This window comes from Malaclemys terrapin, chromosome 18 (genome assembly GCF_027887155.1).
Source record: "Malaclemys terrapin pileata isolate rMalTer1 chromosome 18, rMalTer1.hap1, whole genome shotgun sequence".
Lineage (NCBI taxonomy): Eukaryota > Metazoa > Chordata > Testudines > Emydidae > Malaclemys > Malaclemys terrapin.
In genome coordinates, this window is record NC_071522.1 from 22273404 (window position 1) to 22300444 (window position 27041).

The 27041-nt window shown below is 62.9% G+C and overlaps 1 protein-coding gene across 1 annotated transcript; it reads left to right on the forward strand.

Moving 5' to 3' along the window:
- The first annotated feature begins 210 nt into the window (after positions 1-210).
- On the forward strand, positions 211-2764 carry FZD9 (frizzled class receptor 9). Its single transcript, XM_054008062.1, has one exon. It carries the CDS (start codon positions 544-546, stop codon positions 2290-2292), a length of 1749 nt encoding a protein of 582 aa, XP_053864037.1. The 5' UTR covers positions 211-543; the 3' UTR covers positions 2293-2764.
- Positions 2765-27041: the final 24277 nt, after the last annotated feature.

Genomic DNA, 27041 nt, shown 5'->3' on the forward strand with positions numbered 1-27041 from the left:
AGCGCAGAGGCGCAGCCGGGGCGCGGGCCCCCCCGGGCGGGCAGCCCCGCAGCCCCTGCGCCTTTAAGCCGCCCCCGCCCTGGGGGAGGTCCCGGCGGCCGGGCCCGCCCTCCCGGGGGTGTAGCCGGCTCCGGGGGCTGGCGGCGGCTCAGCGGCCGCGGAGGCAGGAGCGGCAGCGGCGGCGGCGGCGGCTCCGAGATCCCCGGTCCCGGCGCGTCCGCCTGTGCCCGGCGCATGGAGCCCCGGCGCGGCCGGGCGCCCCGCGGGGGGAGCAGCCCCTCGGCGCCGCTCTGAGCCGCCGGCCGGGGCTCGGTGCCCGGTGCCGCGGGAGGGACCCGGCTGCGGAGCGGCGAGCGAGCCGGCCCCTGCCATGGGGCTGGCCGGGGGGCGCTGCCCAGCCCGGGGCTAGCGAGGCGGCGCGCCCAGGGGGTTGCCTGGCTGGTGCTGTCCGTGCCTGGGGCAGGATGGGGGCGTTTCTGTAGCGCCCTGGCAGCCCCCAGCCCTGGCGGTAGCGGGGTGCCCGGGACGTGCCAGGAGCCGGCCATGGCAGCCCTGCGCCTGAAAATCATCGTGTCCTTCCTGTGCCAGCTGGTGGTGGCCTCCACCTTGGAGATCGGCTCGTACGACATCGAGCGGGGCCGCGAGGCCAGATGCCAGCCCATCGAGATCCCCATGTGCCAGGGCATCGGTTACAACATGACCCGCATGCCCAACTACATGGGGCACGAGAACCAGCGGGAGGCGGCCATCAAGCTGCACGAGTTCGCCCCCCTGGTGGAGTACGGCTGCCATGTCCACCTGCGCTTCTTCCTCTGCTCCCTCTACGCCCCCATGTGCACGGACCAGGTGAGCACCAGCATCCCGGCCTGCAAGCCCATGTGTGAGCAGGCCCGGCACAAGTGCGCCCCTATCATGGAGCAGTTCAACTTTGGCTGGCCGGAGTCCCTGGACTGCAGCAAGCTGCCTACCAAGAACGATCCCAATGCCCTGTGCATGGAGGCACCCGAGAACGCCACCCCTGGGGACGCTCCGAAGGGACAGGGCATGCTCCCGGTGGCGCCGCGTCCCAGGCCCTCGGGGACTGGAGAGGGCAGGGGGCCGAACAGCTTGGGGTCATGTGAAAACCCCGAGAAGTTCCAGTACGTGGAGAAGAGCCTCTCCTGTGCCCCCAAATGCTCCCCTGGGGTGGATGTGTACTGGTCCCGGGAGGACAAAGATTTTGCCTTCATATGGATGGCAGTTTGGTCAACGCTGTGTTTTGTCTCCACGGCTTTTACGGTGCTCACCTTCCTGCTGGACCCACACCGGTTCCAATACCCGGAGAGACCCATTATCTTCCTCTCCATGTGCTACAACGTCTACTCGGTGGCCTTCATCATTCGCTCAGTGGCTGGGGCTGAGAACATAGCCTGTGACCGGGAGAACGGGGAGCTGTACATCATTCAGGAGGGGCTAGAAAGCACCGGCTGCACCATCGTCTTTCTCATCCTCTACTACTTCGGCATGGCCAGTTCGCTCTGGTGGGTCATCCTGACCTTGACCTGGTTCCTGGCAGCTGGGAAGAAATGGGGACACGAGGCCATCGAAGCCCACAGCAGCTACTTCCACATGGCCGCATGGGGCATCCCAGCCATGAAGACCATTGTCATCCTCACCATGCGAAAGGTGGCAGGAGACGAGCTCACCGGGCTCTGTTACGTGGGAAGCATGGACGTCGGTGCCTTGACGGGGTTCGTGCTTATCCCACTGTCCTGCTACCTGGTGATCGGCACCTCCTTCATCCTCACGGGCTTCGTCGCCCTCTTCCACATCCGGAAGATCATGAAGACGGGAGGCACCAACACAGAGAAGCTGGAGAAGCTGATGGTGAAGATTGGGGTCTTCTCCATCCTCTACACCGTCCCGGCCACATGCGTCATCGTCTGCTACTTCTACGAGCGGCTTAATATGGATTACTGGAACCTCAGGGCGTTGGAGCACGGCTGCATGGCCTTCCCCGGCAGGCGCAGCACCCACTGCTCTTTGGAAGCCTCGGTACCCACCGTGGCTGTCTTTATGCTAAAGATTTTCATGTCGCTGGTGGTGGGCATCACCAGTGGCGTGTGGGTGTGGAGCTCCAAGACGCTCCAGACCTGGCAGAGCTTGTGCAACAGAAAACTGGGCATGAGGACTAGGGGGAAGCCTTGCAGCGGGGTCACTTGCACTGGGGCGCATTGCCATTACAAAGCCCCTACGGTCACGTTACACATGACCAAAACAGACCCTTACCTGGACCATCCCACGCACGTCTAGAAGGGGGTCTCCCTTTGACTGCGGACGCAGCACAGAGAATCTCTCACGGGTAAGGGACTAGGAGGGAAGAGAAGGGGCCTGCTGAGTGCATGCCCAGCTGTTTGGGGGGACAGGGCAGGCCAACAGCACGGAGCTCACTCAGAGCTGAACAGCGGAGAGGGGAAAAGAGGAGGTTGAACTGTGAGGGGGCGAATGCACCCTGGCATGTGGGTACTAGAGCCGAGGGACCCGAAGGGAGCTCCCTGGCAGAGGGTTTTGGCCCGGGATACCTGCTAAACCGGTAGCTGCTTTTCCTAGAGTGTTTTTGTTTTGTTGCTATTGCCAAACCCAGTGACTGGTTTAACCCTTGGTTTGGGGGTGGGAGGGGGAATAATCCAACCTGAGGTTATTTAATTCTGTAATTTATTTTAGAACTTTTTTTAATCATTAGCTGCAAGGAATGGAAACAATAAACCCTGATGTGTTACTTCAACTGAGCCTTGCGCTGTTTGGGGGGGTTGAGGGCTGGGGGGTGACCCGAATTGAACCGGGTTGGTGAAGAGAGCGGGGGCTGTGCTGTGCTAGCCGAGCGCTAGAAGTGGGGCTGGTAGTTAGCAGAGGGACTCTAGGGGTGCGGGGGTCAGGACGATGGGCTGGGCCGCCCTCAGCTCTGTCCCCTGGACGAGTGGCAGGGGGTGGTGAGCTGCAGAGGGGAGTGTCGCTTGTGCCAGAGGGGACAGTGGTGCGGGTGAGTGTGGGCACGCACAGCCTGACCCTACACTGCAGCTCCCCTTCTGTCCCACACCTGAGCCCCCCACAGCTCCACTGCTGCTCTGACCTGCAGCCCACCCGCCTCCTAGTTAGTTCTGGGCTCCATACACAGCTCAATCCTTGCACCCTTTGCCCTGGCCAGCCCTAGCCCCAGAGTCTCCTAGCACAGCTCTCCTCGGAGGCTGGCCGTGTGGCTTACACACCAGCTGTCTGTTATACTTGCTCAGAGGAAAGCCCCAGGCTCCCTTCCTGCATGGACCACAGCTCCCCCCACCCTGGTCCTCTGCTTTGCCATTGCTACTGCCCGGCCAGCTCCCCTGGGTGAAAGGCAGGGCCCGTGGCGGCCCCCTCGGCAGCAGCCCCTGCACCGGCCTGGCCCTGCGGCTCCTCGCTGGGTTCTGGAGGCATGTGTTCCCCGGGGAGGAGATGCAGCTGGCAGCCAATGAGCAGTAGGCGGCTGTTTTGTAAACGGGTCCGATCTGGGAGGCGTTGGGGGGGGGGGGGGTGACCTGGGGCCAGTCTGACTCCAGGACTGTTTGTTTTGCCGGGCGATTCACTCCTCCTGGAGCTGGAGACTGGGTTACTCACCCGCCCCAGGGAAGCTCCCTTCCCCCTCCCCTTGGCCGGGGTAGCTGTATGGCTCCCCAGTGCTAGTTTTGGCACCCTGCTCCGCCCGCCCCCCTCCCGCCGCAGGAGACCTGTTTTCATGCCGAATGTCAGGCTCGTGAATAATGTTTTCCACTCGGCTCCCCATAGGTGATTTGTGCTGGTACCTCGCACCGCCGGAGCTCAATGCCAGGCGAATAACCACGCGGGGGGAGCCCCAGGCCTTCGACAGCGGAGGGGAAACACGTCTGTCTGCTTTCCCCCCGGAAAAGTCCTGAGTGCACGCCCCGGGCCAGCATGGGGAGGGGAATTTAGCTCCATAGGGAAGCTCTGGGGCTGAACAGGGGGTATTCAGTGCCTGGGAAAGGGGCGGGGGTTGTGTGAGGGGGAGATGGAAAGGGGACATGGGCATTTGGGGGCTGACTGGATGGGGAGTATGGAGGGGTGTCCCTAGCCCGAATGGAGAACGTTGGGGTCTGAGTGGGGAGGTGGGCTCCAGGCCGAGGGGGGAGGGGCTCAGCTTGGCTTTGAGGTGCAGAGAATGGAAACTTGTGCGGCTTAATTTATCCTCTGATCTGGTTACAGTCCCATCTCGGCTTCCCCATTGTCCGGAGAGAAACTCAGCGCCCAGCTGGTGGAATGAGCTTCCTGCGGGAAGGGGGAGCGGGGAGCTAGCCATGGGGCGTGGGGAGAAGTGAGGAATTTGCTGCCCAAACACTGCGTGGGTCCGGGTGCACCTGTGTGCCTTTGGCGTGCGGCTGACCCACGCATGTAGCACTGTGTACGTAGCTGGGTGCACGTGACCGTGTCCTCGTGTGTGCACACGCACGCATTATCGTGTCTTGGTGTGTGCGCCTGTGCTGGCTGCCTGTGTCCTGATGCTATGGGTCACTGGGCCTGCCTGTGTGTGTTAGCGTGGGGCTGAACCACAGTCCTGGCACCAGGTCGCTTGCTAGCGGGGCCATGCTCGTTAAAGGGCTGGATCATCTGCCCCTGGTGCGCAGGACTCCCCGTGACGCCGCGGGAGCAGGATCGGGCCCTACGCTGAGGCCATCACGTTTGTTCCAGGAAGGAATTTGGGTTGCTCTCAGACTGGGCCACGGGGCGCGAAAGGTGCCGTTATTTCTACCCTGGCCCCAGGTTGGAGCGGTCTAAGGGCTCAGCGGTGCCCCGTGCTCCGGTGACTCCAGAGTTAAACATGCCGGGAGCCCGGGCTCTTTTCCTCTGCCTGGGGCAGAACAGAGGCTGCGAGGGTTTGTCCCAGCGGGCGGTTTCCCCGCAGGGCTCTGCGGCGACTGGAGAGCGGGCGCAGCATGGCCAGCGGAGAGCCAAGAGCATTAAAATGTGGGCAGGTGGGAGGGCCTCTTGGGCACAGAGTCTAAAGCTCACGGGGGGGAGAGGTACTGCAGGCAGCCCTCCAGCAGGACCAGACCGACCTGGCTGGCGGAGGTGGGCAGAGGCCTGTGATTCAGAACAAAGCTCTCAGGTCCCTTTATAAAGAAGCCAGAAAGGACCCGGACTCTGCTGTGCAGGTTGCCCAGAGCTGGCTGCGGGGGTAGGAGACGTGCCACGGGGCGGGAGGCTGCCGCAGAGCAGGGCCCTTGGGAAATAGGCCCGGGGCTGCTGGGAGGCTCCTGGGGTCACAGTCCCATTCTCGAGGCTGCAGGGTGGCCAGCCAGCCCCTGAGTAGGGCCTCGTGGTGCACGTGCTGTCAGCAGGGAGTTGCACAGCCCTGGGCAGGGGTAGGTGGGTAGCAAGGCCTGGGGGATGCACCAATGGGCAGGGAGCTATGTGCGGAGGTGGGGCCTGTTTCAGGGCGTGAGCGGGCCCTGCCTGGCTTGAGTGAGGAGCTCCAGCTACGGGGAGCTGCCTTAGGGCCTGCGGGGCTGGCTCAGACCGGCTCCTGGGGTGAGGGGAGGAGGACCGTGCTCCCAGGCACTCCTGCCAGCAGCTGCCCTGCAGAGGAGAAGGACCTGGAGCAGATTCTGTGCCTGCAGCCCCTGGCTTTGGGGTCTCCGTGCACAGTTCAGTGCAACCAGTTGGCATTTCCACCTGCCACCTCTCCCCCTTGGCCCCCTGTGGGGGGGGCATGGGGCAGAATGCCGAGAGCTCTGGCGGTGGAGAAGCCAGCTCTGTGGGTGCCCCACGCCACCTCGCGCTGGGGGGGAGAGCAGGGAGGGGGAAGCTGGCCTGGAGTCGGCCCCTGAACATCCACCAGCTCCTGCGATCTCCCCCACGCTCACCTGGAGAGCTTCCCCTCCACCCCCTGCTGCACTGGGCTCCTCCCCGCCCGCGGGATCTCAGCCCTGCTACAAAGAGCAGCTGCAGGACGTCCTGCCATGGGCAAGGCGCTACCCACGCCCTCACTGGCAGGAAAGGGGCCTGGGGCAGGGCCGGCCTGGGGCAGGCGGGGTGAAGGGCTCCCCCGGCAGCTGGTGCTAACGTACCCGCAACTGGTTAAGGCCCAGGGAGCATGGGAACAAGCAATCATGACAGTGTTTATCTCCCAGGTATGGTTCACTGCACTGCACAGGCCCTAGCCCAGCGCTCGGCTCGTTAATACGCTCGCTGCAGGGGGTGCCCTCTGCTCGGTGCCAGCACTGCTGCGAGGGGCCCTCTCTGCCCACCTCTGGGCAACCCCACTAACCCCATGGCATTGCACAGGAGGTCCGATCCACCCCCTGGCACAGGCGAGGAGAGCTGCGCCCCCAAGGGGGATTCACTCGGACCCCTCCATAGGCGCCCCAAAGGCAGGAGCTGCTGGGGGACCCTGGCCAGCCCCAGCCACTGTGGGGCAGTGCCCTGAGCAGCCAGCCTAATCCAAGGCTGAATGGAGCTGCAAATGCGAGGGCTAAAAGACACCACAGCTGCCCTGCCTCGTGCTCTGTCAGGCCCCTGGGGCCCGGCCCTCACTTTGGGGCCCTGAGAAGGGGAAGGTTTCTCCTGCTCTGAACTGGAGGAGGAGGGATAAGGCAGGAGGGCCCAGGTGAGAGACAGCAAGGGGGAGGTGGCTGTACTGGGTGCTGGGTTCACTGCGTAGCCTCGCCTGCAGTGCTGCATCGCGGCCCACATAGCTGCTGCATGCTGGACCCATGGTCGCCATGGTGAAGGCTGGGAGGCTGCAGACAGGCCGGTTCGTGTTACACGGGTCAGGTTGCCTGCAGCAGGCCATGCAGGCAAAGGGCGGACTCCTGGCACAAAGGAGAAGGGCCTGCTACCAGTCTTGACACCCCCCCCCCCCCCCCCCACCATTGCTTGGCTGCCTCTCATGGCCATCCCAACCCTGACAAATGGGACCTGGAGAAACAGGGTCTGGCTCCCGCCGCATGAGCACTGAGCCTTTCACCCACTGTGTCCTGGTGAGCCCTGAGCTGGGGACATGCTGGTCTGCAGGGCCGGCTGACTCGGGGCAGCAGCATGGTCCTGGCATGCCCAACGGGCGCTCTGCTGGGGCCAATCCCCGGCTGTCTGGCTTGGCCAAGGGGTTCCTGCCTCAGCCCTGCAGAATCTCATTCCTTCCCACAAGGGAATGCGGGTGTGGGAAACATGGGGGATGATGGGAGGATGATGGAGGGGGATGGGGAACGTGGGGGATGATGGAGGGAGGGAGTTGATGGGGATAATGGAGGGGGATGGAAGGATGGGGGATGATGGCGGGGGATGGGGATGATGGAGGGGCGTGAGGCATGCTGGAGGGGCATGAGGAATATGAATCATAGAATCATAGAATATCAGAGTTGGAAGGGACCTCAGGAGGTCATCTAGTCCAACCCCCTGCTCAAAGCAGGACCAATTCCCAACTAAATCATCCCAGCCAGGGCTTTGTCAAGCCTGACCTTATAAACCTCTAAGGAAGGAGATTCCACCACCTCCCTAGGTAACCCGTTCCAGTGCTTCACCACCCTCCTAGTGAAATTTTTTTCCCTAATATCCAACCTAAACCTCTCCCACTGCAACTTGAGACCATTGTTCCTTGATCTGTCATCTGGTACCACTGAGAACAGCCGACCTCCATCCTCTTTGGAACCCTCTTTCAGGTAGTTGAAAGCAGCTATCAAATCCCCCCTCATTCTTCTCTTCTGCAGACTAAACAATTCCAGTTCCCTCAGCCTCTCCTCATAAGTCATGTGCTCCAGCCCCCTAATCATTTTTGTTGCCCTCCGCTGGACTCTTTCCAATTTTTCCACATCCTTCTTGTAGTGTGGGGCCCAAAACTGGACACAGTTCTCCAGATGAGGCCTCACCAATGTCGAATAGAGGGGAACGATCACGTCCCTCGATCTGCTGGCAATGCCCCTACTTCTACAGCCCAAAATGCCGTTAGCCTTCTTGGCAACAAGGGCACACTGTCGACTCATATCCAGCTTCTCGTCCACTGTAACCCCTAGGTCCTTTTCTGCAGAACTGCTTCCTAGCCATTCAGTCTCTAGTCTGTAACAGTGCATGGGATTCTTCCATCCTAAGTGCAGGACTCTGCACTTGTCCTTGTTGAACCTCATCAGGTTTCTTTTGGCCCAATCCTCTAATTGGTCTAGGTCCCTCTGTATCCGATCCCTACCCTCCAGCGTATGTACCACTCCTCCCAGTTTAGTGTCATCTGCAAACTTGCTGAGAGTGCAGTCCACACCATCCTCCAGATCATTAATGAAGATATTGAACAAAACCGGCCCCAGGACCAACCCCTGAGGCACTCCACTTGAAATCGGCTGCCAACTAGACATGGAGCCGTTGATCACTACCCGTTGAGCCCGACGATCTAGCCAGCTTTCTATCCACCTTATAGTCCATTCATCCAGCCCATACTTCTTTAACTTGTTGGCAAGAATACTGTGGGAGACTGTATCAAAAGCTTTGCTAAAGTCAAGGAATAACACATCCACTGCTTTCCCCTCATCCACAGACCCAGTTATCTCCTCATAGAAGGCAATTAGGTTAGTCAGGCATGACTTGCCCTTGGTGAATCCATGCTGACTGTTCCTGATCACTTTCCTCTCTTCTAAGTGCTTCAGAATTGATTCCTTGAGGGACCTGCTCCATGATTTTTCCAGTGACTGAGGTGAGGCTGACTGGCCTGTAGTTCCCCAGATCGTCGTTCTTCCCTTTTTTAAAGATGGGCACTACATTAACCTTTTTCCAGTCATCTGGGACCTCCCCCGATTGCCATGAGTTTTCAAAAATAATGGCCAATGGCTCTGCAATCACATCCGCCAACTCCTTTAGCACCCTCGGATGCAGCGCATCCGGCCCCATGGACTTGTGCACGTCCAGTTTTTCTAAATAGTCCCGAACCACTTCTTTCTCCACAGAGGGCTGGTCACCTTCTCCCCATATTGTGCTGCCCAGTGCAGCAGTCTGGGAGCTGACCTTGTTCGTGAAGACAGAGGCAAAAAAATCATTGAGTACATTAGCTTTTTCCACATCCTCGGTCACTAGGTTGCCTCCCTCATTCAGTAAGGGGCCCACACTTTCCTTGACTTTCTTCTTGTTGCTAACATACCTGAAGAAACCCTTCTTGTTACTCTTAACATCTCTTGCTAGCTGCAACTCCAAGTGCGATTTGGCCTTCCTGATTTCACTCCTGCATGCCTGAGCAATATTTTTATACTCCTCCCTGGTCATTTGTCCGATCTTCCACTTCTTGTAAGCTTCTTTTTTGCGTTTAAGGTCAGCAAAGATTTCACTGTTTAGCCAAGCTGGTCGTCTGCCATATTTACTATTCTTCCTACACAGCGGGATGTTTTTTTTCCTGCAACCTCAATAAGGATTCTTTAAAATACAGCCAGCTCTCCTAGACTCCTTTCCCCCTCATGTTATTCTCCCAGGGGATCCTGCCCATCAGTTCCCTGAGGGGGTCAAAGTCTGCTTTTCTGAAGTCCAGGGTCCGTATTCTGCTGTTCTCCTTTCTTCCTTGTGTCAGGATCCTGAACGAGGAATGATGCAGGCTGCGTGTCGGAAAGGGGTGGGCCAGGGAGAGGCACCTGCAGAATGGCAGGGTGGGGGGCAGGTGACGAATACCATGAGCTGGGGCATGGGCTAAGTTATGTCCCCTGGTGGTCAAAGTCCATCTTCTGAGAGCCAAGGGCTTTCAGCCACCCAGGGCCGAGCAATAACTGCCTGGGATGCCCTGGAGCAGCTGGGGCTTTGAACAGATCTGGATCCCCGCAGAATCCCAGTCCTGACAGAGGGCTCTAGAGAGCCTGTCAGCAGAGAGGTGGTGGTGCCCTGCTGGGAGCTGCAGGCCACTCCAGGGCAGGGCTGTCTCTGGCATCTTCTAAGCATGCTGTGTTAGCCGACAACAGCGCCCACTCCAGCCCACCCCTGACGCCAGCTTGGAAGGAGGCCTGGAGGCTGCCCACGCTCTCCAGATGCTCCTGCATCACCCTTGCGGGGCACCTACCCCTGTCTTCCGCAGCTGGGTTCTCCACTTGGGAATCTGAGCTGCCGCCACTGGATTTCAAAGGCACAATCCTCAGCCCTCCCCCAGGGAGCAGGATCAGAGCGCAGGGGCTGGAAAGCACCGGGCATTCCTCTTCTGGCTAGTGCCAGTTAAACTCCACCAAGACCAACTCTCCGGACACCTCCAGCAACACCTGGCAAGCGTGGGTCTCCCCAAGGAGCAGGGTTGCTGTGACATCCTGGGCAGCCTTCGCTCTGCCCGCTCCAGGAAGAGGCACGCGGCCAATACCAGCTGCTAGACAGGCTGTTTGCTGAGCTAATGAGGAACTTTTATTGCCTCAATAGAGAGGTGCTGTGGCAACTCCCTAGCCATTCAGACAAGCCGGTTGCCTTCGTCAGCTTATCCCAGACCCGCCTGGCTGGGAGAGTCAGTTTGCAATGAGGCCTGTCAGATCCGGGTACACGCTCGCGTATCGCGATGCTGAGTGCAAGGTAGCCAGGCGTGTGCCTCGCCTTCTCCATCTCTTTGCAGCTGACCTGCAGGAGCCCACAGCCAGGTCCACGTGCCCCGTCCCTGCAGTCTGTCGCCTCTGAGGGCTGGGGTCCCTCTCGCCCATCCTGAGCAGGAGCGGGGGACTCGGTGCTTCTGCCACAGAGAGATCTCCACCTGACTGCTGCTACGGTGATCCTGCAGCCTTCGTCCGCACCCACCGGCTCCCCGTGGGGTTGTGGCTCCCGGACCTGGGGAAGGCTCTCGGGAGGCTGGTAGATTCTGCATTGCGGAGAGCCGTGGAGGGATCTGGATGGATGAGCTTTTTGCCATGTCTTTCAACGCACCTAGAAAGGGCCATACGCTGCTCCCACGTAAAGGCAAGGTACGGCCGGCCTTGGGCGCAGTGAAGCACTCCCACTCCGTACACATGGCTGGTCCAGCCACCACACTCAGCACTTTGCCCTCCAGCACGGATGCTGGGGAGAGGAGGAGGTCACCCCACTTTAACACACACTGTGAATTTAAACGACTTTTGTTAAACCAGTGCCACCCCCGTGTGGACGCTCTTCGTTTGCTTTAAGAGCAAGTTAGGGGGGTTTAGCTTGAGTCTATTGAAGCTAACCCAAAACATGTCACTCTCCAACTGAAAGGTGAGTGTCTGCTCGGGTTGGCACCGATTTACTTACGCAGGGTTAAAAACCAATTTAAGGGCAAATTGGCGCAGGGTTTCGGTGCAGACACATCCTCAGCAAGAGTCTCGGGGTCAGACACCACGGTAACGGGGGCCATGCAGGACCGGAGCTGGCCGCAGTGAATGTGTCTGAACGCTGCAGCCGGCTGCGATTCCTTGGGCTGGTGGAGGTCGAGGGGGAGCGCTCCGCTCTGCTGGGCCTGGTTCGCTGAGCGGCTTTGCTGAATCACTGTCGCGCTCTCCCCAGCAAGAAGAGAGAAGTAGCTCCCATCACAGGGAAACGCTGTTGTTAAAGCCCAGGCAGTGGGCAGGGGGCGGCTTCGGGGGGCAGTAAATAAAACTCCTTTTCACTCAGGGTTTGAAACGGATCCGGTTTCACGCTGCCAGCATCCCCCGCACTGCCACACCAGAACCAGATCCCGTTGGGGGTAGGGGCAGCACTGCCGAGGGCAGCCAGGGCCGTGCTCAGGGGAGTCAGGCATGGCCGTGCAGGAGCCTTGCTCGAGCTCCATGGTTACGGAAATGGGTCTCGCTGGCAGATTAACATGGGGAGCCTCCATCTGGGGAGCGACACGCGTGTCACTGACATGCTCAGCAGGATGCAGGAAAACCACCCCAAGGAGGGAGTCAGATAAAGCAGCCCCCCTGCCTTTGCTGGGAATTGCAGCCCTGTGCTCCAGGACTGCGAGTTCCCCTCAGAACAGGGATCAGTGCAGCGAGGCCAGACACTCTGCCACCCTTTGCCTGGCCCACTCCGCCCCCCCTCCAGTGATGCTAGTTACTGCCTCGGGCCTCATGGGACGTAGCCGAGGGGCTGGGGTCTCTGCCTCTCGCTCAGCAATGCGGCCCTGCTGCAGGCCCTGGGGAAAGCCGGCCTGCTGAGCGAGCCGGGCGAGGGCCCATCTTTGAGGAGACCAGACACGAGAGCCTCAGTGCAGACAAGCTGTCTCGCTGGGACTCCAGCAGCTAGCACCTCTCTGCGTGCAAGGGCCTGCTCGCGGGAGTGGGTTTGCAGGGGGGGCTTTGCAAAGGGTCACCACTCCCAGCCCCCAGGGGCCAAAGTGAACAGGCCCTGGCCTCTCCAGTCCCCCACACACTGCAGCTACCAGAGCGCTGGGATCCATGCTCAGCCTCCATCAGCATGAGAGATCGGGGCCCCGCAGGACCCAGGCCTGTGCCCAGAGCCCCCCAGAGGGACCCTAGGGGGGCCCGGAGCCATGTGATGCCGCTGATTTTGCTGGCTCCGCAGGGGGACAGCTGTTATGTTGGGTGCTGCTCAGGGTCGTATGTGTGGGGTGTGGGGGTTCGAGGCTGATGCTTGGCAGAGGCCTGATTCTCGTGGGTGGTCAAGACCCCATGGAAGCGGCTTTGGCAGCTGCAGCAGTCAAAGGGTTAAACATCTCAACTGCTGGCCTGATGCCGCAGCCCCGGCCCCACAGATCTGAGCGTGGAGGCTGCTTTGCGCACTCGATTCAAGCTGGCGTGATTGATGTTGTGAGCGCCTTTAATCCGCCCCCCACCCCCTTGGGGGCTCCTTGTCTTCAGGAGAAGTTGAGAGAGCAATGTGATAAAACATCTGCCTCCCCCTCCTCCGGGAGCTGGCGCCTTCAGGCCCAAGTGGGGAACCGCGCTCCTGGGAGAGCTTCATTGGGAACATTCATCCGGCCCAGCGCCACGACGGTGCTAGGGGCTCTGCTTTGAACCCAGCTCGCTGCTTGGGGGTGTGTGTGTGTGTGTGTGTGTGTGTGTGTGTGTGTGTGTGTGTAGTGCTGCATGGGTTTGTGTGCATTTGTACGTGTGTGTGTAGCTGTGTGGTTTTGTGTCAACTGCAGGGGTGTATCTTGGCAGGCGTGGTGTGTGTCTGGCTTGCGGGGAGTGTAAGCTTGTGTGTTTGTGGGTCTGTCAGGGTAGATTCAGGTAGGGGTGTGTGTGTGTGCATGTGTGTGTCTGTCTCTCAGGGTGAGTGCAGCTCCGGGTGTACAGATGTGGGGGGGAGGTGTGTGCGTGCATGGCAGGGTGTACTAGTGTGTATATGTCTCGGTGGGAGGGGAAGTCTCAGCGTGCGCGTGTTTCTATTCACAGGTGAACCTTCCTAGCAATTTCTGCCCTGCGGTGCAAATCTGTTGAGAAATACCATCCCCGGCTCCGTTTCCCTGGGCTGCGAGAGCGCGTCTCGGCGAGGGACGAGCCGTTTCATGTTGCTGTGTGCTGGCCTGGTGCGTGTGCGGCTGTGGGCCCTGCCTGTGGCACCCTGTTTGCCTCTGTTCTCGGCATCGCAATGCACAGGCTGGGCGCCTCCAGGGAACAGTCAGGGCCCAACTGCCCGCGATTAGTGACCCCCCAGAGAGTTCCTGCCATGCTGGCCATGGCCTGAGTCTTCCACCCGACCTGCCCTGCATTGCACTGGGCGGCAGACAGGGCCTTATGCAAATCACCAAATGAGCTAATTTGCATCCCCTGCAGTTGGCCTTAGTGGAAGGTGCTGGCTACTCCACCTGGGCTCCTTCTTCCAGCACGAGTGGCCGGCACTGGGAGACCTGAGAGCCTGTGTTCGTGGGCCCTGGATCATAGAATAGAATCATAGAATCTCAGGGTTGGAAGGGACCTCAGGAGGTCATCTAGTCCAACCCCCTGCTCAAAGCAGCACCAATTCCCAACTAAATCATCCCAGCCAGGGCTTTGTCAAGCCGGGCCTTAAAAACCTCTAAGGAAGGAGATTCCACCACCTCCCTAGGTAACCCATTCCAGTGCTTCACCACCCTCCTAGTGAAATAGTTTTTCCTAATATCCAACCTAGACCTCCCCCACTGCAACTTGAGACCGTTGCTCCTTGTTCTGTCATCTGCCACCACTGAGAACCCTCCCCCCATGCAGTATGGAACCCCCCCATTGGGCCCTCCCCTCAGGTGGAGGGGGGGTCTGTCGCTCAGCAGGGGGCAGGGATTTCCCTAGACCCCCACAGGGGGGGGGAAGGGGGGAGGTTGTACACCTCCCCTGAATTTCCCCAACACTCCCTCCCAGTTACATGCAGTGTTGCCAATTTAGTCGTCGTTTGGAAATTTGAATTGAAATTGAAACATTAACACACACATCAAAAGCATAGACAGTGTATGAGAAAATACTTGTACCTGAGAAAACATCATGGGTTTGAAAAGTCTGAACAAAGACTAGCTTCCTCACACAGCTGTTATTTCTGACAATGCCGGCACGGTTGTTTCAGCTATATTGGCCAACCTAATCATTCCAAATTATGATTTGTAAGCAAGGGCTGAAGGAGCTCTCCCCAAGAGGCTTCAGGACCAGACTGTAGTTACATGAACTCACCTCCTCTGCCTAGGTATCCAGCAGCCAGTGCCATGCTGCCCCAGTGATCAGGTGTTGGGCTACAAATCACCTTATGAGGATAATGTTGTTCTCCCTATTCTCTGAGTAAAGGGCAGCAGAACTGTGCTTAGCCTGCCTGGATGAAGGGGTCTCCCTCGGTGCCCGGGCCGGGCGGAGGGTGGGTTCCGGGGCCGGTGCCCGGGCCGGGCGGAGGGTGGGTTCCGGGGCCGGTGCCCGGGCCGGGCGGCGGGTGGGTTCCGGGGCCGGTGCCCGGGCCGGGCGGAGGGTGGGTTCCGGGGCCGGTGCCCGGGCCGGGCGGAGGGTGGGTTCCGGGGCCGGTGCCCGGGCCGGGCGGAGGGTGGGTTCCGGGGCCGGTGCCCGGGCCGGGCGGCGGGTGGGTTCCGGGGCCGGTGCCCGGGCCGGGCGGCGGGTGGGTTCCGGGGCCGGTGCCCGGGCCGGGCGGCGGGTGGGTTCCGGGGCCGGTGCCCGGGCCGGGCGGCGGGTGGGTTCCGGGGCCGGTGCCCGGGCCGGGCGGCGGGTAGGTTCTGGGGCCGGTGCCCGGGCCGGGCGGCGGGTGGGTTCTGGGGCCGGTGCCCGGGCCGGGCGGCGGGTGGGTTCTGGGGCCGGTGCCCGGGCCGGGCGGCGGGTGGGTTCTGGGGCCGGTGCCCGGGCCGGGCGGAGGGTGGGTTCTGGGGTTGGTGCCCGGGCCGGGCGGCGGGTGGGTTCTGGGGCCGGTGCCCAGGCCCGGGTGGGTTCCGGGGCCGGTGCCCAGGCCGGGCGGCGGGTGGGTTCTGGGGCCGGTGCCCGGGCCGGGCAGGGGGCGGGTTCTGGGGCCGGTGCCCGGGCCGGGCGGCGGGTGGGTTCTGGGGCCGGTGCCCGGGCCGGGTGGAGGGTGGGTTCTGGGGCCGGTGCCCGGGCCGGGCGGAGGGTGGGTTCTGGGGCCGGTGCCCGGGCCGGGCGGCGGGTGGGTTCAGGGGCCGGTGCCCGGGCCGGGCGGCGGGTGGGTTCTGGGGCCGGTGCCCGGGCCGGGCGGAGGGTGGGTTCTGGGGCCGGTGCCCGGGCCCGGGTGGGTTCCGGGGCCGGTGCCCAGGCCGGGCGGCGGGTGGGTTCTGGGGCCGGTGCCCGGGCCGGGCAGGGGGCGGGTTCTGGGGCTGGTGCCCGGGCCGGGCGGCGGGTGGGTTCTGGGGCCGGTGCCCGGGCCGGGCGGAGGGTGGGTTCTGGGGCCGGTGCCCGGGCCGGGCGGAGGGTGGGTTCTGGGGCCGGTGCCCGGGCCGGGCGGCGGGTGGGTTCAGGGGCCGGTGCCCGGGCCGGGCGGCGGGTGGGTTCTGGGGTTGGTGCCCAGGCCCGGGTGGGTTCTGGGGCCGGTGCCCGGGCCGGGCGGCGGGTGGGTTCTGGGGCCGGTGCCCGGGCCGGGCGGAGGGTGGGTTCTGGGGCCGGTGCCCGGGCCGGGCGGAGGGTGGGTTCTGGGGCCGGTGCCCGGGCCGGGCGGCGGGTGGGTTCTGGGGCCGGTGCCCGGGCCGGGCGGAGGGTGGGTTCTGGGGCCGGTGCCCGGGCCGGGCGGCGGGTGGGTTCAGGGGCCGGTGCCCGGGCCGGGCGGCGGGTGGGTTCTGGGGTTGGTGCCCAGGCCCGGGTGGGTTCTGGGGCCGGTGCCCGGGCCGGGCGGCGGGTGGGTTCTGGGGCCGGTGCCCGGGCCGGGCGGCGGGTGGGTTCTGGGGCCGGTGCCCGGGCCGGGCGGAGGGTGGGTTCTGGGGCCGGTGCCCGGGCCGGGCGGAGGGTGGGTTCTGGGGCCGGTGCCCGGGCCGGGCGGCGGGTGGGTTCTGGGGCCGGTGCCCGGGCCGGGCGGAGGGTGGGTTCTGGGGCCGGTGCCCGGGCCGGGCGGAGGGTGGGTTCTGGGGCCGGTGCCCGGGCCGGGCGGCGGGTGGGTTCTGGGGCCGGTGCCCGGGCCGGGCGGCGGGTGGGTTCTGGGGCCGGTGCCCGGGCCGGGCGGAGGGTGGGTTCTGGGGCCGGTGTCCAGGCCCGGGTGGGTTCCGGGGCCGGTGCCCAGGCCGGGCGGCGGGTGGGTTTCGGGGCCGGTGCCCGGGCCGGGCGGCGGGTGGGTTCCGGGGCCGGTGCCCGGGCCGGGCGGCGGGTGGGTTCCGGGGCCGGTGCCCGGGCCGGGCGGCGGGTGGGTTCCGGGGTTGGTGCCCGGGCCGGGCGGCGGGTGGGTTCCGGGGCCGGTGCCCGGGCCGGGCGGCGGGTGGGTTCCGGGGTTGGTGCCCGGGCCGGGCGGCGGGTGGGTTCCGGGGCCGGTGCCCGGGCCGGGCGGCGGGTGGGTTCCGGGGCCGGTGCCCGGGCCGGGCGGCGGGTGGGTTCCGGGGCCGGTGCCCGGGCCGGGCGGCGGGTGGGTTCCGGGGCCGGTGCCCGGGCCGGGCGGCGGGTGGGTTCCGGGGCCGGTGCCCGGGCCGGGCGGCGGGTGGGTTCCGGGACCGGTGCCCGGGCCGGGCGGCGGGTGGGTTCCGGGGCCGGTGCCCGGGCCGGGCGGCGGGTGGGTTCCGGGGTTGGTGCCCGGGCCGGGCGGCGGGTGGGTTCCGGGGCCGGTGCCCGGGCCGGGCGGCGGGTGGGTTCCGGGACCGGTGCCCGGGCCGGGCGGCGGGTGGGTTCCGGGACCGGTGCCCGGGCCGGGCGGCGGGTGGGTTCCGGGGCCGGTGCCCGGGCCGGGCGGCGGGTGGGTTCTGGGGCCGGTGCCCAGGCCCGGGTGGGTTCTGGGGTTGGTGCCCGGGCTGGGCTGTGGGTGGGTTCTGGGGCCGGTGCCCAGGCCCGGGTGGGTTCTCGGGCCGGTGCCCGGGCCGGGCAGGGTGGGCTCTGCAATAGGAGCAATGTCCTGGTTTAACGACCGTCCTGCAGAAAACATCTGCTGTGCTCATGAATGGCCCGTCTGTGCTCTCCCCACAAGTGTGTGCCCGTCCCCTCCCCCCACCAGCCCCCGTGCGGCTCCTGCTGGCCCTGCAGCGGCAGCAGATCCTGGCTGCGGGAGGAACCCCTGGCGCTCACCAGTGGGGCGTGGCGCTCTCTGGCCAGCTGCTGGGTGAGGGCAGAACTGGCAGCAGACGGCACCCGCTTAGCCAAGCGCTGGGCCGGATTGCAGCCCCCGGCCCAGCTCTCACCGGAGATCTGCTCTGAGTGCCAGAGCGATCCACGCCCCTCGGGCTCCATCCCCAGCCCTGCCCCCAGCTGGGTCCTGCAGTCCGGCTCTGCCCCCACCGGGGCTGCTGCCTGCTGAGCTCCTCCTTGCCCGCCTCCCACGGCTGTGCCCTCTGCTGTGCCCAGTGGCTGGTGCCCCCTGGTGCTCACGCAGCTGGCATGCCCAGGGGATCCGGCTACAGCATGAGCCGGTTGCCTCGAGGTCAGGAACAGACCCCCCCTCCCCCTCAAATAGCAGTGTTAGGTATTAGCCACAGCTGGGGAGGGGAGGGGGGGCAGGAGCTTGCAGCTCGTGGGCTCAGTGCATTGGGGACCCACTCCTGCCTGTCTTCCCCAGCCTCCCCCCTCCAGTGGGGCCCAGGGCTCCAAACGCTCCCCACCTAGCCCATTCCTCCTCCCCAGGCAGCCGGCTCCCCCGCCGAGAGGCCCAGAGGCAGCAGCATGTGAAGGCCACGGCCAAGGTAATTCCTCCAGCTGGCGTCAGACTCCCAGCCCTGCTGCACCGCCCCCACCCAGCGTCCCGTCCCCATCCCCAGGCAAGGCCGTGCGACACAGCCACCAGCCTGGGGGCGGGCGGGGGGGGAGGGGCGCTCGCCGAGCTCCGTGCGCTGCCCTGGGTACAGCTGGCACCCGATCGTGCTGGCCCAGGAGCCACACGTCCGTCATGCCGTGACGCTCCGTCACCGCGGGCATGCGGCTCAGCGACGCTGGAGGAGGGGACGTGGCTGGGCTGGTGGCAGGTTCTGGCTTTGCATTTACAACATGGAGCATTGCGGCCTGGGAGGGGGGAGTTTGGATTGTGCCAGGGGTGCCAGGGTCCCTGAGGCCGGCTGGGCCAGTGGTTGGTGCACTGGCCTGGACCAGAGGAGACCCAGCTCCACCAAGGGGCGGAGATGCCCTGCAGCTCAGGCTCCCCACAGCGTGTGGGGAAGGGAGCTAGCAGGCAGCCCAGCCCAGGAGGGCAACACAGAGAAAATGGGCGGGGCCAAGCCCCGTCCCCTCCAGGATATTTGGGCACCTAACTCCCATTGATCTGGGTCGCTAGGCGCCCTGGTGCCGGAGTCTCAGCTGTGACCCATCTCCTGGCATTAGGTGCCCAGGCCGGGGCTGCTGCATGGGGACCCGAAATCCAGAGCTTCTCGTGTGCGAGCCCGTGGTGAGGGCAGCCCTGGGTTCAGAGCAGGGGCTCGAACCTGGCTGGCTGGTGCCACGGTGCTGCCGCTCTGGGGGTCACACTGGGCTGAAGCCCCATGGGGAGGGCTGTCTCCCTGGGAAGCTCTCAGCCGGCTCCTGCCCGCCAGACTGCGCGGTGTTTGCTGGGGGCTCGCTGGCTTTGCAGAGGTTCACAGGCCCAGGGTGAAGAACTGCAGCCAACCCCCGGGAGGCTCCCAGTGAGGCCAGCACCCAGCGGCAGGCAGGGAGCCGGGGGCTGGGACGCCTCCTCCGCTGGGGCTGGGTCACGTCTGTCGCCTCCTCTGGCTGGAGACGCCTGAGAGGCCAGGTGGAAAACACGGAGGGGGGCCAAGGAGTTCTCTGGCTAGCGCTTGTCACTGGCAAGTGGCATTGCCTCCGGCTGGTGCCTGGTCCTCCGGGGGCTGGGTCTAGCCCAGGGCCTGCTCTTCCTGGGGGCTCAGCAGCGAGAGGGGCACTCCCCACCCCGCCCTGCTGCTCAGGGGAGGGGAGGGGAGGCAGGGCCCCCCAGCATGCTGCCAGCCTGGCCCTGCTCAGGTGGGGCTCAGCGGGAGGCGGCCCAGGCTGGCTCCCTGGATGGGATTCCCAGCAGCTGTTGTGCTCGGCTGTTTGTTTGGGGAAGATGAAAGCAGCAGCTCCGACCCCTGGGCAGCGAGAGTCAATATTGGCTCTGGGGAAAGAATCCAAAGTTCAGAGCCCGGGAAGGTCGTCCAGAGAGCGTGGCTCGGGGTCTGCTCTGGGGGACATGGGGGGCAGGTCACCCAGAGGCCAGGGTTTGTGCTGGGCCAGAGAGAAGGTCACCCCAGAGGACAGTGCTGTGGGGCGGGGGCATTGAAGGCATCCGCCCGAAGCCATATTTATAACTCATTAATAGGCAGCTTGGCTGCTCCAATGGGATTCCGGCCATGGCTGTTTTGGGCAATGCCTCTAGGACCGGGTTCCCTGCCCCCCAGCCCCTGCACTGCGCTTGCCCCTCTGGCTCTGCCGCCTTTTTAGGAGATTTCAGCACAGCGCTGGGCCTGTGACACCTCCGCCCCTCACGGCTGCCTCCCAAAGGCGCCAGGCTGGGCCCACATGGAAACGTGCCCAGGACAGCACGGAGCCAGGGACGGGGACACAGGCACAGGGACTGGGATGTAGGGATGAGAGGGGCATGGGGATGGTGCAGGGCTGGGAATGCAGGGACGGGGAGAGGGACGTAGGGACAAAGTGGAGCTGGAGACACGGGGACCGTGCAGAGCTGGGGACACAGGGACGGGGAGAGGGACGTAGGGATGAGGCCGAGAGGGGGACATGGGGCATTGGGGCAGGGGGATCTGGCCAGGCACATGGCTGCAGGAGGGGTGCAAGGCAGGTGCTGATGGGCTGGGGGTGAGCCCCTGTGGCTTGCGGACAGTGGGGCACAGTGAGGCAGTGCAGCTAGTCAGGCAGGTGAACGATCGATCGGGGTGGGGGGAGTGGCATTGCTAGAGCAGAGAGGGACTTGGGGGAGGGGCTGGCATGTGTGGGAGGGAGCCAGGGCAGCAGGCAAGGGGGGTCAGTGGAGTGACAGGGGAAGAGGGTTGTGACGTTATTGATATAATCTGGGACCATATCGAACATGGTTTCAACCAAGGTCCTGTAGTGGCACCAAATCTTGTATAAAGGGGGTCAAATGAGATGTCTAAGACAAGGTTATGGTTTACTGGTTATAATTATGCTGTCTATATGTGTGTATCAATTTTGTAGTTGAAGTTATGAATATTGGCTCTGTACTGTCTGTATTTCAAACTTATGCTATGCTGCTGGGTGACATCCCAGACAAGCTGGGATTAGCTCTGCCTGGCCTGCTTGATGGCCCATTAAGGACCATCAGCTATACAATGGACCCATGGAGAGAAGGCAAATACGCCTTGTAACTCAGCAAAGTATGCAGGGACTGGCCCATGTGACTCCAGACTCTATTTTGCTGTAATTTTCCACAGTAAGAACAAAGAGGTGTTCTTACACCTGGAAAAGACTATATAAGGCTGATGCCTCATCTCCATCTTGTCTTCAATCCTGCTTCTTACCTCTGGAGGAACTTTGCTACAAACTGAAGCTCTGACTGAGGACCCACCCCAGCGGGGGATGTTCCAGAGACTTGATTTGAACCTGCAGTTTATTCTATCACTGCTACAAGCCTGAACCAAGAACTTTGCCATTACTGTATGTAACTGATTCCATGTAACCAATTCTAGCTCTCATCTCTATCTTTTTCCTTTTATGAATAAACCTTTAGATTTTAGATTCTAAAGGATTGGCAACAGCGTGATTTGTGGGTAAGATCTGATTTGTATATTACCTGGGTCTGGGGCTTGGTCCTATGGGATCAGGAGAGCCCTTTTTCTTTTATTGCGGTATTGGTTTTCATAACCATTTGTCCCCATAACAAGTGGCTCTGGAGGTGATACTGGGAAACTGGAGTATCTTAGGGAATTTGCTTGTGTGACTTGCGGTTAGCCAGTGGGGTGAGACCGAAGTCTTCACTGTCTGGCTGGTTTGGTTTGCCTTAGAGGTGGAAAAACCCCAGCCTTCGGCTGTAACTGCCCTGTTTCAAGTGATTTGTCCTGAATTGGCACTCTCAGTTGGGTCCCGCCAGAACCACATCGTTACAAGGGTGCAGGAGTGATGGGGTGTGGAAGGCGAGTGGGCACTGAGGGGGCACAGGAGGAGAAGGGTTGGGGGGACAGGCCGCAGGAGGAGATGGGGTGTGGCACATGGGTGGGGAATGATGTGGGGGGACAGGCCGCAGGAGGAGATGGGGTGTGGGATGCGGGCGGGGGGTGATGGGGAGGACAGGCCGGAGGAGGAGATGGGGTGTGGGACGCGGGCGGGGGGTGATGGGGAGGACAGGCCGGAGGAGGAGATGGGGTGTGGGACACGGACGGGGGATGATGGGGAGGGAACGGGCCGCGGGAGGAGATGGGGTGTGGGACGCAGACCGGGGATGATGGGGGGGAATGGGCTGCAGGAGGAGATGGGGTGTGGGACGCGGGTGGGGGTGATGGGGGGACAGGCTGCAGGAGGAGATGGGGTGTGGGACGCGGGTGGGGGTGATGGGGGAGAACGGGCCGTGGGAGGAGATGGGGTGTGGGACGCGGACCGGGGATGATGGGGGGGGAACGGGCCGTGGGAGGAGATAGGGTGTGGAATGCGGGCGGGGAATGATGGGGGTGAACGGGCCGCGGGAGGAGATGGGGTGTGGGATGCAGGCGGGGGATGATGGGGACAGGCCGCGGGAGGAGATGGGTTGTGAGACGCGGGCGGAGGTGATGGGGGAGAACGGGCCGTGGGAGGAGATGGGGTGTGGGACACGGGCGGGGGATGATGGGGACAGGCCGCGGGAGGAGATGGGGTGTGGAACGCGGGCGGGGAATGATGGGGGTGAACGGGCCGTGGGAGGAGATGGGGTGTGGGACACGGGCGGGGGATGATGGGGACAGGCCGCGGGAGGAGATGGGTTGTGAGACGCGGGCGGAGGTGATGGGGGGGAACGGGCCGCGGGAGGAGATGGGGTGTGGGATGCGGGCGGGCGATGATGGGGACAGGCCGCGGGAGGAGATGGGGTGTGGGACGCGGGCAGGGAATGATGGGGGTGAACGGGCCGCGGGAGGAGATGGGGTGTGGGATGCAGGCGGGGGATGATGGGGGTGAACGGGCCGCGGGAGGAGATGGGTTGTGAGACGCGGGCGGAGGTGATGGGGGGGAACGGGCCGCGGGAGGAGATGGGGTGTGGGATGCAGGCAGGGGATGATGGGGACAGGCTGCGGGAGGAGATGGGAGGTGATGGGGGGGACAGGCCGTGGGAGGAGATGGGGTGTGGTATGTGGGTGGGGGGTGATGGGGGTGGGGGGAGGGCTATAGAAGGGGGGTGATGGGGCACAGGAAGTAGGGGAGGGGAAAGGAGGCAGGTAGGGGATCGGGGAGGCAGCTGTGGCAGGGCAGGGCAGGGGGCCGTGATTCATATCACTCTCCTGGACTCCGGTTCCTCTTGCTGCCACATGAGCAGAGACGGGCCCAGCAGGGGGCACTGCCGGCGCGTGGGGAGCTGCTTGTTCCTGACCCTGACTCAGGGAATTAGCCTGCGCTGTGTCACCCGCACCACAACCCATAGCGTCCCCTGCTGGGCGAGGCTGGGATCGCAGCTCTCAGTGCTGAACAGGTCTAGAAAGACATCCTGTCTGGAGCTGGGTGTGATAAACTGGGCAGGCTTCAGCACTGCTCCCGTGGGCGCCCGACCCTGGTAATGCCGAGGGGATGGTGAGGAGCGCTGGTGACCCGGCGGGGAATGTAGGCACCTCCAGGTGATGCCTCAGGCTGCAGTGGACACCAAAGAGCCCCTGCCGGTGCCTGGGGCAGGGGGCACTGCCATTTGGGAGGCAGAGCCCCATGCCCCTAGGACCGGTGGATGCCCTGCCTCGTCCCACCCACACTGCAGCCTGTGCTCAGCTCCCCTGGGCTCCGCCAGCGCGTGGCAGAGCCGAATGCCGGCCCTTGTGTGACTGGTGCCAGCTGGGCAGAAGAGGGACAATCTGCAGTGGGCCCAAGCCACATTACACCTGCTGCTCCAGAGTGGAGTGAAATCAGGGGGTCAGTGGCTGGGCCCTTCAGGGGGCTCGGCTCAGACACTCCCACCCTCCCCTGCTCTTATCGCTGATCGGGGCGGAGTCTGTTACGGCACCGAATGGTGCCCCTGCCTCTCTGCAGGGCAGGCGCGTGCGGGCAGCCCAAGGGAGCGCTCCCCATTGGGTGGGTCAGGCCGCAGCCCCCGGTACAGAGAGGAGCTGGGACCAAGGCCCCACACCCCAGTGCTGAAACTTCCCTCAGGGCATGGGGCAGTGACCTGGCTTGCAGTGTCCTGCCCCAGCATGCACTGGGGTAGCCCTGGCACTCAGGGGGCACTCCTCAACCTGTGGGTCACAACCCAATATTGGGTCACTGGCGTGTGCCACACGGTCACATGGAGGGTAGGGGAACTGGGCGCCTGCCCTCAGGGTGCTGGAGACCCCAATGCCCGGCGCAGGGCGGTGAGCGCAGCCAGCCCTGAGGGATAGGGGTCACAGGAGTGGACAGACACTTACTCAGCACAGAGCATGTTCAGTGTGTCTGACAGAGGGACACGGGGACATAGCATGGCTAGGACATGGGTAATAAGCTGGGTCACAGCAGGCCCCCAAGATTTACAAATGGGGCCTGAGCCCCAAAAGGTTGAGAACCAATGGGCTAGTGTCCAGGCCAGGAGCAGCATGGCCAAGTGGGAAGAGCAGAGGTGGGGCCTGCTCCCTGCTCTGCCTCTCGCAGCATGTGACTGGGGGCAGTCCCTTCCCCTCTGCACCTGAGAGCCCAGCTACAAAGGGAATTGCCCCTTGGAGGAGCCTACGCCTTGGAAAGCACTTTAGTGCCATTCTGCTTGGACAGGGCCTTGCAGCATGGGTCCCTCTCTGTGCCTGGAGCCCCTCAGCACCATCCCACTGATAACAGGGAGCAGAGATGGGCAGAACACTTTCAATGCAGCTGGGTCTGCTGCGAAAAGGTAGGCTTTGGAAATCCAACGGGTTTGTGTCAATTTCAGCAAAATCTTTGGCAGCAAAAGTCTCAACTTCCATGTTTTGGTTCAACAAAGCGGATAAAACCCTTTCATTTCTACTTTATTGTTTCATTTCATTAGACCTGTCTAGTTCACTATTACTGGTAATATCTATTTAGGGTAGACAGAATTAGATTTTTATTTTTTCATAATTTCAATGGATAATATTGATTTTAAAGCATTTTTTATTTTTATAGAATGAAACGTTCACAGGTACAGAAAATTATGCCGGGGGGGGGGAGATTGGGCAATGGGGGGGTTACACAATAATTATTTAATGACAGATGTTGAGATTCAAAGGTAAAACTCTGTAACCGTTAAAACACAAATTGTCACCATCGCATGTCAAAATACACCCAATAACGAGTTTAAATAAAACGCCACTAAGTTCTCAAACAGATTTTTTTTTTCCACTTTGCCTACCTGTAAATTTCAGTTGCTATTGAGGGAAATATTTTTTCTTGGTTTGTGTGCTCAACGTCAAAGCCTGATGAGAGATGATAGAATTTAGTATTTTCTATGATCTTTTGACATCACTGCAAAGCGTTTGGATCTTATTGAAATGAAACAACTCCACAGTGTCACAGGACGGCGTTTCTAGGGTCCTGAATAGAAATTTTGTTCTGCAGGAAACATCAGCGTTTCAGTCTGGTTCAGAACGACCCACTTCCCCAATGGCAGAATTTCCCCTGGTTCAGACGTTCCGATTTCGGAGCAGCGGCGCAGGGCTGAGGTGTCAGTGCCACCCTCTTCCAGAGCCCCCACGCGCATGGCGCGCGCTGTGATCCAGAGAGAGGCTCGACCCTTCCCCACCAGCCATTCATGGAACACATGGAGCTGGCTTGCCAGGGCCTGCCCTCGGCAGAGTGCCGGCGAAGCCGAGGTGCGGGCAGCCAGAGTGCGAGGTGATCCGCCCCGGGTCCAAGGGCAGAGCTGAGGAGCTGGGAGATCATGGCCCCTGGGGGGCTGCCCTGGCTGGGCAGGGAGCCGGGAGATTGTAGCCCCCAGGTGCTGTCCACCCCCTTTGGCCAGGAAAGCTGCTGTCACAGCCCCCAGCCCAGCTTGAGGATGGAGAACATGGGGGCTTCTCTGACCCCTCCCCTGCAAACTCCCCGTCCTTCAACACCACTGATCTTCTCAGACCTCCCTGACCAACGCAGACAGGCTGGGAAAGCAAAACCTTGTCACTGCTGACAGCCAAATCCTTCCGTGGCCCAGACACCCCCACAGCTCCCCATAGCAGAGCCCCAACCCCCCCCACACAGCTCCCCAGGACGGGGCCACCCTCCCCCCCAGCTCCCCATGGCAGAGCCACACCCCCCCACACAGCTCCCCATGGCACAGCCCCGACCCTCCCCCCACAGCTCCCCATGGCAGGGCCTCCCCCCCACAGCTCCCCATGGCAGAGCCCCGACCCCCCTCCCTCAGCTCCCCATTGCAGGGCCTCCCCCCCCACAGCTCCCCATGGCAGAGCCTTGACCCCCCCCACAGCTCCCCATGGCAGAGCCCCAAACCTCCCCCCCCACAGCTCCCCATGGCAGGGCCTCCCCCCCACAGCTCCCCATGGCAGAGCCCCAAACCCCCCCCCACAGCTCCCCATGGCACAGCCACCCCTCCAGCTCCCCATGGCAGGGCCTCCCCCCCAGCTGAGGAAGATGCCGCAGTCACAGCCTCACCCCAGGGAAGGAGAAGCCCAGGCGACAGGCCCGGCCCTGAGACATGGCCAAGTACCAGGAGGGACTGACAGGCCTGCGGGTGAAGGGGGAACTGGGCTGAGAGCAGCTTCCCGCCAGTCTCGGCTCAGGCCGGGTTCAGAGCAGCCCCCTGCCCCCCATGCAGGCTGCTTCCAGCCAGGATCGAGGCCCGGCTGCTTCGGGGCGGGGCGTGACCAGGGTCGTGCTGTTGGGAAGCTGCCGAGGCTGCAGCCCGGCTCCAGCGCATCTGTCCACACCAGAGCTCTGCCAGCTGGGACCCCCTCCCCTGTTTCCTGTGTCCCAGCCGCCCCCACCCAGCCAGGATGGGGCATCTCCACCTCACCTTCATTGCCATGGGGCTAAGGACTCCGTGGTGCAGCCAACGTGGGAACTAAACAGGAGCAGGGGAGCCAAGCAAGCAGGAGCAACCAGATCACATCAGGGCTGTCCCCACTGCGCTGAGGGGGCTCCACTAGCCCCCACCAGCGCGAGGCCAGGCGGCCCCTCCGGCACCCGGCGGCTGAGCCCAGAGAGCTGGGCCGCTGGCTCAGGCTCCACGCAGAGGAAGGGAAGGCAGATGTCACCCACAGCAGCAGGGGGGGTGGACCTGCTGTGCCATGGAGGCTGGGGGTGCGGGGTGGAGAGAGGAAACAGAGTCTGACCCCCACAGCCCTGTTAGGAGTCCGCCTGCACTTCAAACAACTGGGTTCCCCAGAGCTGGCACCCAACTGCAGCGTGTCCCAGAGCCGGGCCTGCGCCTTGGAGAGTCCACGGGTCTGGGACGCGAGGAGGGTCCTATTTACCGCCCAGCCCAGG